General features: G+C 33.9%; 1 protein-coding gene across 5 annotated transcripts in view; it reads left to right on the plus strand.

Annotated features, from left to right (window-relative positions):
* TAF2 (TATA-box binding protein associated factor 2) overlaps positions 1-12,301 on the plus strand; it is a 102,850-nt gene that overhangs the window by 24,987 nt on the left and 65,562 nt on the right. For 2 of the 5 annotated variants that reach the window (XM_030304577.1, XM_030304578.1), the window contains exons 4-10: positions 1,535-1,653; positions 3,104-3,245; positions 4,711-4,942; positions 7,935-8,119; positions 9,215-9,328; positions 10,512-10,611; positions 12,168-12,253. In XM_030304577.1, the coding sequence (XP_030160437.1) occupies positions 1,535-1,653; positions 3,104-3,245; positions 4,711-4,942; positions 7,935-8,119; positions 9,215-9,328; positions 10,512-10,611; positions 12,168-12,253 (978 nt within the window). Of the gene's footprint in view, positions 1-1,534; positions 1,654-1,733; positions 1,788-3,103; positions 3,246-4,710; positions 4,943-7,934; positions 8,120-9,214; positions 9,329-10,511; positions 10,612-12,167; positions 12,254-12,301 lie in introns of those variants that run through there. The other 3 variants (XM_030304579.1, XM_030304581.1, XM_030304580.1) reach the window with 3 other exon arrangements.

Here is a 12,301-nt window from a genome sequence, read left to right on the forward strand (position 1 = left end):
CTAATCCTTCCTAATCAGTAGAGACATGGAGATGGGAGAGGAATGGCTTCTGTCAGGTTAAGAGGGCATAACTTTACTGTTTTCTTTAATGGCCCTTTTCCCATTTAATTTTTCCTATAACCTCTCTGTACTGTATATTAAACTTGTTTTTTAACTAGTTAAAAACTTAATGAGCTAGTGAAATGTGACTGACTTTACTTCGTGGATTCATCTAATGGCAAGATGATCAATATAAAGGTGCTCAGCAAGAATATGGCTCATGGAGTTGTCTTTCATCTTGCTCTTATCATTCCTTGTCTTTTTTTCTTTCATCCATCTCTTACATATTCCTTTAAACAGGTTTCAGCGAGGAAATGTAATATGTGTACAGACGGCCCCCAACTTCAGACAGTTCACCTTAACAATTTTTCAACTTTATGATGGTGCAGAGTTGGTGATATGCTTTCAGTAGGAACTGTACTTTGAATTTTGAGTTTTGATTTCTTTCCCAGGCTAGAAATATGTGGTACCTATATGGAGCTGTACAGTGGGCCTCAGCTCCCAGTCAGCCACATGATCACGAGGCTATATAATCTGTATACTTAGGACAATTCTGTACCCATGCAACCATTCTGTTTTTCCTTTTAGTATAGTATTCACTAAATTACCTGAGATGTTCAACACTTTATTGTAAAATAGGCTTTGTGTTAGATGATTTTGCCCAACAGTAGGCTAATATAAGTGTTCTGAGCAAGTTTATGGTAAGCTAGCCTAAGCTATGATGTTTGGTAGGTTAAGTGTATTAAATTCATTTCAATTTCCAATATTTTCAACTTATGATTGGATTATCGGGACAAAACACCATTGTTGAGGGAGATCTGTATATGTCAATATACATTTAAAGTGTTTTTAATGAAATAAAATTTAAAAATTGGATGGGAACAGTGTTGTAATAACTTCATAAGACTTATGTGTATTGTTTTCATCCAGTGGGAAATAAGGCCAAGTAACTATTGAACAGCTGTTTATAGAGTATACCCCCCTGGCATATAGGAGGTACAGCAGTGAAGCAGCCAAAAGTTTCCCTCCTTTAAGCTTACGTTGTCAGGCACTGGGGGTAAAGGTAAGCAGTACTACATTTTAAGGACTTGATTCCCATCCTAACTTGTTTTAAACATCTTAATTTCTGTCAGATCATAGTTTGTGGAATCGATTGAAATGTTTGCCATATTGATAAAGAATACTTCTTCAATTTTGCATATGTTCTTTTCACTTCTATCAGGAATGTATAGTGACTTTGACATTCCAAAATTAATGAAGGATATGGTAATTATAATAATCACATGGCATTGGCGAATTTGTTATATATGATATCGTATTTATAATTTAGTAGGTTTTGTCATGATGAGTAATAGTTACTTGTCCAGAAAGCATTCTCATAAATTATATAAAATGATATAACGCTTAACAAACAAATGCTACCAAATATTGAAGAAAATACTTGGTGAAATGTTTGGCTTATTATTAAAACATCTCTTTTTCTTTTTTTTCCTAGGAGAAATCTAAATTATTTTTCCAATGCTTATGCCGCTGCAGTTAGTGCTGTGGATCCTGATGCAGGAAATGGAGAACTTTGCATTAAGGTTCCCTCAGAGTTATGGAAACATGTTGATGGTAAAACACCAAAAATATATTGACTATACAATAAAATCATGTCAGACTTAGTGACTGAAAACTTTTACATGAAAATTAATGAAATGGAGAACTTTGCATTAAGGTTCCCTCAGAGTTATGGAAACATGTTGATGGTAAAACACCAAAAATATATTGACTATACAATAAAATCATGTCAGACTTAGTGACTGAAAACTTTTACATGAAAATTAATGATGTCATAATTGTAAATTAATACTTGAAATATACAGAAGTTGGAAGCTCTTTTTTTTTTTTAAAGATCACTGGTTAATAGGAAAATAGCAATTAAGGGCTATGATAAAAAACAACTCATTCACTATTCTTTTTAAAGTGAAAGTTATAAAAAATATTGGATGGATAGAACAATTTGTCAAGAGTTGAGAATGCATACAATATCAAATCAATTTAAAATTAGAGCATGTTATAGTGGGGAGAATCCTAAAAAAATCACCTAGTTCACTTCTTTCCTTTTACAGAAGAATAATCTGAAGTCTAGACAGCAAGTGACCTACTGAAGGTCACTAAATAGTAGTAGAATCAGTGCTAGAACATAGGGTTCCTAACACCCACTGTGCACTTTTGAGCACACTCTTATTATTTCTAAATCTTTGTTTTCTCTTGGATAAAGTCACAGCCATTATAATTATTATGCATAACTTGCCTACTTTTATTTAGCCTTATAAAAATTAACAAAGATGAGGAAGTGAGACATTTTTGTTTTGTTTTTGCTTTTTATTTTTTCTTTAATAGTTCATGTGTTTGGTGGGGGGTTGAGGGTTGCCCACTTTTGGGGGATAGGCATAGAAGGCTATCATTTCATGTTCAGGGAATGGACATAGTCCATATGGTTGTGATGGTCTGAGGGAAATTAAAAGAAACCTCTTTTTCATAAGATTAAAAATCTTACAAAAGCAACATGTATTTGTTATGTATAAATTAAAGATAATGTAAATAACATATTACATAAATTCTTGGGTAGCTTTTCCCACTCACTCCCTATTCCTCCTGTTCCCCAAAGTCAACTAGGGATAACAATGTGGGGGACTTTTTAAGTCCTTACTTTTCAAGTTTTGCATTGAATCCTAAGTGTCCTTAAATTTCCTGTGATAGGTAGTTTTGAACTTTTTTCTTTAGACAGTATAGCATTGTCAGAAAAGTTGGGAGGAGGATATGGCATGACCTGAGTTATATCTTGGGAGAACACAGCTAGCAGTGACTAGAATTGAGTGGAAGGACATCAGTGGAGGCAGGCTATTGAGTTAATATACGTGGAGAAAAGGTGAGAGCTGAAAGTAGGGTAAGTGGTGTGATTTTTCATTTAAAGCTGAGCTTTTAATTCTCGTTTTATGTTTAGTGCCTTGCTATATAGACCATTGTTACCTTATTATATATTTACGTATCAATGTATATGTATATTTATTTGTTGCAGAATTAAAGGTCCTAAAGATACACATCAATTTTTCTTTGGATCAGCCAAAAGGAGGTCTTCATTTTGTGGTACCCAGTGTTGAGGGAAGTATGGCAGAGAGAGGTGCTCATGTTTTCTCTTGTGGGTATCAAAATTCCACAAGGTAGATTATTCTTATATATTTCAGTTATTTTCATTTTTCAGTTGAATTTTTTGTATGTATATGCAGTACATGTGTTTAGTGTAAATTGAGAAGTATGAGCTCCATCCTCAGATTTACTTCTTCTCAATCTTGTTCCACTAGTCATTCCTTCTCAGTCCTGTGTCTTCCCTTTTGTCTTTACTTTTCAAAAAAGAGACTGTTCTAAAATCATCCCAATTCATTATTTTTTTAACTTTATACTGCAGTAAAACGGCATCTAGAAAATTAAATTGTAAATAGGAAAGTTCAGTGAATTTTCACAAGTGAATAAGCCTGTGTAATCCACACTCACATCACGAAAAAGAACATTACCAGCATTGCAGAGTCCCCACCTCCTACTCACTTCTAGTCACTACCTACTTCCCTCATATCCTTCTGCCCGACAGTGACCACTATTCTGATTTCTAAAGTAATATAGCTTAATTATACCTGCTTTTGAGCTTTATATGAATGGAAGTGTATGCATTATGCTCTTTTTATCTGGCCTTTTTTGTTCAACACCATGGTAGTGAGATTTTCCTTCATTGCTGTGTGTGATTGTAGTTCATTCTCAAAGCTCAGTAGTTCACTATATATTGTTGAAATATTACAGTATGCGTATTCTCTTCAGATTGTTATTAATAATCCTCAGATTATTAACTTCTTCAAGCCAAGGATGATGTCTCATACTTCTTTGTGTTGCAGTATCAGGTATAGACCCTGGCATGTAGTAAAACCTGACCTTGATAGAATGTGGAATAGAAATTTTTTGTCTGGCTTTGCTAGCACTGTTGGAATTTATGTGATGCATCCCAATCCCATTCCCCAAAACAGTTTTCTAACCATATTGTGTTTTTTACAGCTTTATTGTAAGCTTTTTTAGTTTCTGGTAATGAATACTATATAAAAACTAATGTAAATGTGCAAATGAAAATAGTTTTTAATTTAGAAGTTTGAAGCCAAGAATTGCCTACCTCTTTTTTAAGGATTTGAACTGGCTGTATCACATGATATATTTTCTTAATATTGCCAAAGAATATGTGGAGAAAAGTTTTTTTTTTTTTTTAAAGCTTATTTATTTTTGAGAGAGAGAGAGAGACAGAGTGTGTGTGGGGAAAGGGCAGAGAGAGAGGGAAACACAGAATCGGAAGCAGGCTCCAGTTTCTGAGCTGGTTGCACAGAACCCAGCGCAGGGCTCGAACTCATGAACTATGAGATCATGACCTGAGCCGAAGTCTGATGCTTAAGTGACTGAGCCACCCAAGCACCCCGAAAAGTTTCTATCTTTAATCAAAGTCTGAAGTTGCACAGTAACAAGCTTCAGCAGGCAGATAGCTTAAGTTTCTTTTTACACATACTCTATAAAAGTTAGACAAACTTATAAGTGGGGGAAACAATGTAGGTTACGCTCTCAGTATATTTTTTACACTTTTGATATTTTTTCTAGATTTTGGTTCCCATGCGTTGATTCATACTCTGAATTATGTACATGGAAATTAGAATTTACGGTAGATGCTGCAATGGTGGCTGTTTCCAATGGAGATTTGGTGGAGACAGTATATACCCATGATATGAGGAAGAAGACCTTCCATTATATGCTCACCATTCCAACAGCTGCGTCAAATATCTCTTTGGCCATTGGACCTTTTGAAATACTTGTAGATCCATATATGCACGAGGTGAGTCATAGCTTCTTGCCCCTTTCTCTCCCAGCTTTTCATTCCTGATAAAAGGAAGCATAGTAATGAAATGCTAAGTTTTTCCTAACTATTCTTTCCATTATCCAGAATATCATTAGACAGAAAAGGATTCTTTATCTGATATATTTAATGATGTGAATTCTTGAATGAATTCCTTTTAAAATGTTATATTAAAGTCTTAGGTTTTTTTCCAACAGAGAGCTTAGTGTTCCAAAAGAGCTTCAAGTATACCTTTTTTTTTTTTAATTTTTTTTTTACGTTTATTTATTTTTGAGACAGAGAGAGACAGAGCATGAACGGGGGAGGGGCAGAGAGAGAGGGAGACACAGAATCTGAAACAGGCTCCGGGCTCTGAGCGGTCAGCCCAGAGCCTGACGCGGGGCTCGAACTCATGGACCGCGAGATTGTGACCTGAGCTGAAGTCGTACGCTTAACGACTGAGCCACCCAGGCGCCCCAAGTATACCTTGATTAGAGTATGGGGGTTGATTTCTGTAACTAATTTGTGTTCATGTCATCTTTTTGTTTGGTTTATGTTTATGAATGTTATAGCCCCATCTCTGGAACCTCAAACACTCCACAATTTCAAAATTAAAGAACAAGATTTGTTCTCACTTTAGCATATACAGAGGAAAAAAGAAAAGGCTGAGGCAGAGTTTAGAATTCTAGTCCACATACTCATGAAAGCTTCTTGCAGTTTTCTTCCATATCTTGCCACAAATTGTATGTTAATTGGTAGACCCATTAGTGCATTTAGGCCTCCCCAAGCATGAGACTTCTGGAGTTTAGGAAGTGATGTATTGGTTATTGACCCTCTCTACTTCTATGTGTTTAAAGTAACATTTGAATGAATCTCTCTTTATTTATTCTTAGTCCCATACATTTTCAATATTAGGGTTTTTTTTTTCTTAGTATAAAACTTATATTGTGACCATATATATCTCAACAGTATTTCTGTTATGTGAGCAAAAATTGAGGGCAGTTAGGTTTAGACTGTCGGTAAGCTCCTCACTCTGTTCTTAATTTGCTTTCCTGAAACTCACAAGATTTATAAAAGTCACTCATGGAAAATATTCAGGGTATTTTATGAATGGTTTTGCTTTTGCTGGAGTGACGTTGATTCTTTAAAGTATATTCACTGATAAGATTGGCAGTGAATTTTATTATCTTTGGTAAATGATCAACTGTAAAATCAACATTTGATTAGTACCTACTTTGTATTTTGGAAGGATTTTTTTTCCCACTCCGAGCCATTGGATGGGAGAAAGGTAAATGATAGTTAAGAAATATTTTTCTTGAGTACTTAACGAAACCATGACTTAGTCTTTCTCTGTCTCAAATAAAGAGTTTTTGCTGCATTATCAGATTTGCTGTCATGTAGGTTTTTTTAATAGTGAATCTTTTTCTGATGAATAATATTTCGGTTTTTGTTTGTATACCAAGAGGAGTGCTCATTATGATGTAGTTTGGGCCCTTGACCATTAATCATACATAGATGTTCAGTACTCAGGTATGTTAGTGTCTATCTGTTCTAATGCTGTTAGAATAATTTTTATCATACATTAAAAACTTTCCTTGCCTCCACATTCCTACAACAGTCAGAACTCTTTAGGGATGCTTGGGTGACTCAGTCGGTTAAGTGTCCCAACTCCTGATTTAGGCTCAGGTCATGATCTCGCGGTTTGGGAGTTAAGCCCCGTGTTGGGCTCTGCACTGTCGGTGTGGAACCTGTTTGGGATTCTGTCTCTGCCCCTCCCCATGGGCATTTTTTCTCTCAGTCCAAATAAATAAATACACATTATAAAAAAGGGTAGCTGGCCTGGGTGGCTTAGTTAGTTAAGCAGCCGACTTGAGCTCAGGTCACAATCTCACGGTTCATGAGTTTGAGTCCTGTGTCAGGCCCTGTGCTGAAAGCTTGGAGTCCGGAGCCTGCTTCGGATTCTGTGTCTCCCTTTCTCTCTGCCCCTCCCCAGCTTGCACTCTGTCTCTGTCTCTCTCAAAAATAAACAAATGTTAAAAAAAATTTTTTTTAAGTAAAAAAAAAAAAAAACTCTTTAGTATGACTTTCAGTATCTTCTAGAATTTGACCCTAATTTTCCTTTCTAGCTTTTTTCTCATTACTTTCCTATTTGTTTGTTATATTCAATATAGTTCTGTAGATTTTCCTGACCATACCATATTTCTTTCTGTCTTTGACTTTGAGATGTCTACTTGACCTTTTCATTCCTATCAAACTTTTGTCCAATCTAAAAAGATTAGCTCAGATTTAATCTCCAGCATAAAACTTTGCTAAGTCATTCTAATCAGAGTGATCTCTGTCATTGTTGATACCATTTATTTGGCACAGAATCATAGCATGGGATGAGATGGTATATGATATTCAAGTGGCCATATCCAAGGTGGGATGTGACATAGTAAGGAGATCAGAATTACAATTTCCGTTGCTGGTATTTCGCATCTCTTAACTACCAGTAAGCTTCCCTATAGCTTTCAATATGTGGTTGAGATATTAGGAGTACTACTGGAACTGCTCTTTATATGTAATGAAGGTAGTATGATTAATATTAACTATTAATTATTAAAATAGTACTATGATAAGTGCGATATTCACTAGGTTAGATATTTATGAATCAAAGGTGGATTTGCAATAAGCTATGGAAGTTTAAATCTTTCTTGTTTTGTGTGGTTATGCAGAAGAAATTTTAATTTGGAACCAAAGTTGTATTTTCTTTGAATCTAAGCGTTTCACAGACTTATAATCCATCATGATTTTAGTTTTCAAGTACAACGAATATTTTGTAAACAGTAAAAGTAATTATTAATTTCATACTAGCATTTTAGCTCATTACCTTGAATTTGTTAAGATTTATATTAATGTGAAGTTTCCCTTACAATTGAGACATTTGGGAAATTTAAAATACTAAAATTAAACTTTCATTTAATGGTCAATCTTCCCTGCTTTTTATTTTCAGGTTACTCATTTTTGTTTACCTCAACTTCTTCCACTGCTTAAACATACTACGTCATATCTTCATGAAGTTTTTGAGTTTTATGAAGAAATTCTTACATGTCGATACCCATACTCCTGTTTTAAGACAGTATTCATCGATGAGGCTTATGTTGAAGTGGCTGCTTATGCTTCCATGAGTATATTTAGGTTGGTATTTCTTAAGATTTGAAATGCCCAAATGAGGGTAATGATGTGAAGATAGGCTACCCTGTTGACAGATCAACTTTAAGATATGTTTCAAACTTTTTTCTTTTAAATATGGTTGGCTTTATAGAAAATCGAATGGTTTTAAAATTCAAAATGTAGAAAAGCATACAAAGGAAAATTTCAAAATAACCCAAAAGACTTCTATTATTTTCATCCAGATATAGCTGATAGTAATATTTCATAGATTTTTTTTAGTCTCTTTTGCCTATGCATGTAAAAAAAAAAAAATCATACAAGTTATATAATGGATGTCTAATGGGGTTATTTTTCCTAGCATCATTTAAAAAATTTACTGATGTTGACAGAAATGTCTTTGCTAGTTAAAAAAGAGAGAAAACTTTATTTTGTTCTTATACCCGTCTTCACTTTATCCCTTTTTTTTTTCTTTTTTCTTTTTTTTTGGAAGGTTCTAGATTTATAAATATTATATCTTAGATTCAATGATTTTACCCTTTCTGGGCCTAAATTTTCTCATCTGTAAAATGGCAGTAATAATACGGCCCCTGTATTCTCTGGAGTGTGTTAGAAAGATCTTATAGGTCAGTGTATTTGAAAGTAAACAATGGAGCACAAAAAATTAATAGGAGTGCCTGCCTGGCTCAGTCGGTAGAGCATGTGACTCTTGATCTTGACTTGTGAGTTTAAGCCCCATGTTGGGTGTAGAGCTTACTTAAAAAAAATTAATAGTTATTATTGGCAAAAGGTTTTTGAATTTAGAAGAGCCCTTCATAGGAGAATCAGTTTCTGATGAACATATCCATTTCTGGCTAATGATAATTTCCCCTTCTCCCAGAAAATGGTACTTATATTTTTTCACAGAAATGAATGGGAAACAATGCAGTCCTTTCTTTAGGCAAAAGTTAATTAAGATTATGGATTTCAGCTGAATTTTAAAAAGATGTGATAGCTTTTGGAAGCGTAATCTGTTTTTTTATGTCTAACTTGAATTTTCTTATTTTAAAAGTGTGATTATTTTATTTTGACTGAATCATGTTTCTTTCTTGGTTATAATTAGCTGTCTCTTTTAAATTCCAGCACAAATCTTTTACATAGTGCCATGATTATAGATGAGACACCTTTGACTAGAAGGTGTTTAGCCCAGTCCTTGGCCCAGCAGTTTTTTGGATGTTTCATATCCAGAATGTCTTGGTAAGTAATTTCATAGTTTAACAACTACTGAGAAAAGGAATTGGGAAAGTTTGTTTTCTTTTTCTGCGTTTTCTTTTCTATGTGTATATATATATGTATATATATGTGTATATATATATAATATATATATATATTCAGAAAAAAATAATTAGTGTAAATTTCATCCTAAGTTTTTGGCTATCAATTCAATATAGTTCTACAATTTTTAAAAGAATTTTGAAAGCAGTAATTTCTTAGGAAACTGAATGAGTACTGTAGAAAAAAGACCTTGAATGCACACAAAACTATCGTTGGAACTCTAATGTCCATGTTGAGTGTAATTGGTAATGTTAAACATCATGTATAAGGGAAAATAACAGTCCTCTACAATAGTGATAATGATGTAGGGATTTTCCTGTTAGTGTTTAACTTTGTACTAATACACTTGAAAGGAGTAAGAGATAAGAACACTTTATTTTCTTTTTGATTAACTTGAGGTGAATTTGGAGAAATACATGAAACTCCCGTAAGATTATAATTAATTTTTGTGATTGTTCTCTGCTATACGTAGTGCACGAATATACTTGTTGGCAGGGAAAGGGCAGAGGGTAAGACCTCTTGATTTGTAATTTTTCTAAAATTACATAGTTTCAATGAATAACACTGCCTGGAACATGGTAGGCAAAATGATTGAATGAATGAATGGATGAATGAATGAATGGATATGAATGAAAGATGAATGGGTGGTGTTAATTGCCTTTCCTATTGAGAAACCAAGGAATAAATTAAGTAATTAAACTTTAGATCTTGGAATCCCACTGATGATTATGCATAGGGTTTGCAAATGTGGACTTTAAGAGTTGAGCAGTACAGTCCCAGCTTTGGGCAATTGCTTCTTTGGAGGCAGAAGTATTGGCCAAGAGGGAAGCAGAGCACAGACATGGGTACATTACTTGAAATAAGACTGTAAATCAGTCACCTAATTAAAGATGAAGTCAGATGTGAGTAAAGTGTAATGAATGGATAAGTAGAATTCGGTGGGAGGAAGTGGTTAAACCAAATATCTTGTTACTAAATTTTTCTTTTCATTTTTATTTTAATTTTTTTAAAAGGCATAAAAATACACACTATAACTTGTTCTGTTATTTGGCCTTATCTGAAAAATTTTTATGACTAAAAGAATATATTTTGACTTTTTGCTTAGGTCTGATGAATGGGTACTGAAGGGAATTTCTGGCTATATTTATGGACTTTGGATGAAAAAAACTTTTGGTGTTAATGAATACCGCCACTGGATTAAAGAGGTAAAAAAATGCCTGATCCATTACCCATTTAGAAGTCAACAAGACATGTTAATGTTCTCCTGATATACAAGTCACTTGTCCTTTACTTTTAATAATTGTAAAGTACTGTCATTGGAAAGTGCCTGATTTTTCCCAGCAAAATGAAAATTACTGTACTAAGAAAGACTAATGGTCTATTTAGTTCCAGTGTTAGTGTTGACTTCTAAAGAATTTTTTGCTAAACAGGAGAGTATTTAAACTCCTTTACATCAGATTAGTCATTAGATACATCCAAGCTCCTCATAGTAGCCATTTGTAATATAACCCTATGCTTCTTAAATTTATTTAGAGTTAGAGCGCAGATTCTGAGATTGTTTTTTGGTCTGCCTCATACATTTATAAGCTTTGTGACTTTGGTTAATCTAAGTCTCATCCTTATAAGGGGAGGAGATGGGGATTGTGAGATACCATACATGTAATGTACATGGTGTCTTGTACATAGTAAGTGCTTATTATATGCTGGCTGGTCTTTCAGTGCATTTATATTCTCTGTCATTGACACATCTTTTTTCTATTATTTAAAGATTTGGCCAAAAAGAAAAAAAATCAACTATATTTTGCCTAGCCCATTCTGTTCATATGTATATACATTTTACTCATTTTGTACTTAGCTCCTTTTTTCTCAGGTGGAAAAAATTTCAGCCCTTAATACCTTTATGAAATAGACCCCTCCATCTTTCCCTTTTGTCATTTTATGTATCTCCATCATCCAAACCTAGACTCAAGTAAGCCAAAAGGTAATTGCAAAGGATTTCAAGTATCTGGAACTATAAAAGAATTCATACATCTAAACTGGAAGAGTCCATTCTTCATTTCAAAACCTATTAATGAAGAAAAAAAAATAATGTATAGCATTTACAGTGTTTCAGGAACTGTTATAAACATTTTATATATTAGCTATATTAATCTTCCAAACTACCCTGTTATTACCTCCATTTTACAGATGTGGAAACTGAGGCACAGACAGGTTAAATTATTTGGCCAAAGTTACACAGCTAGTGAGTAGTAGAGCCAGGATTCATACCTGGCTTTTAACCACTTCACTATGATTTTTACCACCTTTGTAATACTGCTTATATATTATTTACCCTAGTCTTGAGTTCTAACAGTTCTGTTGTCTTTTTTTTTTTCACTTTGATCTGTGTCATATTAGAGAAGATGGAGAAGTTTTAAAATGGTAGATACCTGACATAAACTTTATCTCACCAGAAACAAAATACAGACAATATACAAATGAACTTGGAACACAGGTCAGAGAGGTTGGGAAGAGCCATTAGGAAAAAATGCCAGGCTACCGGCCAGCCCTGAAGTCACAAAGTAGAGAAGGCTTTTTGGCTCTCTTATTGAGCCAGCTGTGTAGTCTGCTTTGTTTATAAGAACATAAACTACTTTACAAATACATTTAATTTATTTTAAGAAATTTACATTTTGATTCCAGGAAATGAGAAATCACAGTTCAGTTCTAAAATTTTATATGTAAAGAATTTTTCACTGACTCCTATTTTTATCTTTTTTAGGAGCTAGACAAAATAGTGGCGTATGAATTAAAAACTGGTGGAGTTTTATTACATCCCATATTTGGTGGAGGAAAAGAGAAGGATAAGTATGTTTGTTGTTCAGAGGTGATATTATAAACCTTCTGTTATGGGTT

The sequence above is a fragment of the Lynx canadensis genome, chromosome F2 (genome assembly GCF_007474595.2).
Source record: "Lynx canadensis isolate LIC74 chromosome F2, mLynCan4.pri.v2, whole genome shotgun sequence".
Lineage (NCBI taxonomy): Eukaryota > Metazoa > Chordata > Mammalia > Carnivora > Felidae > Lynx > Lynx canadensis.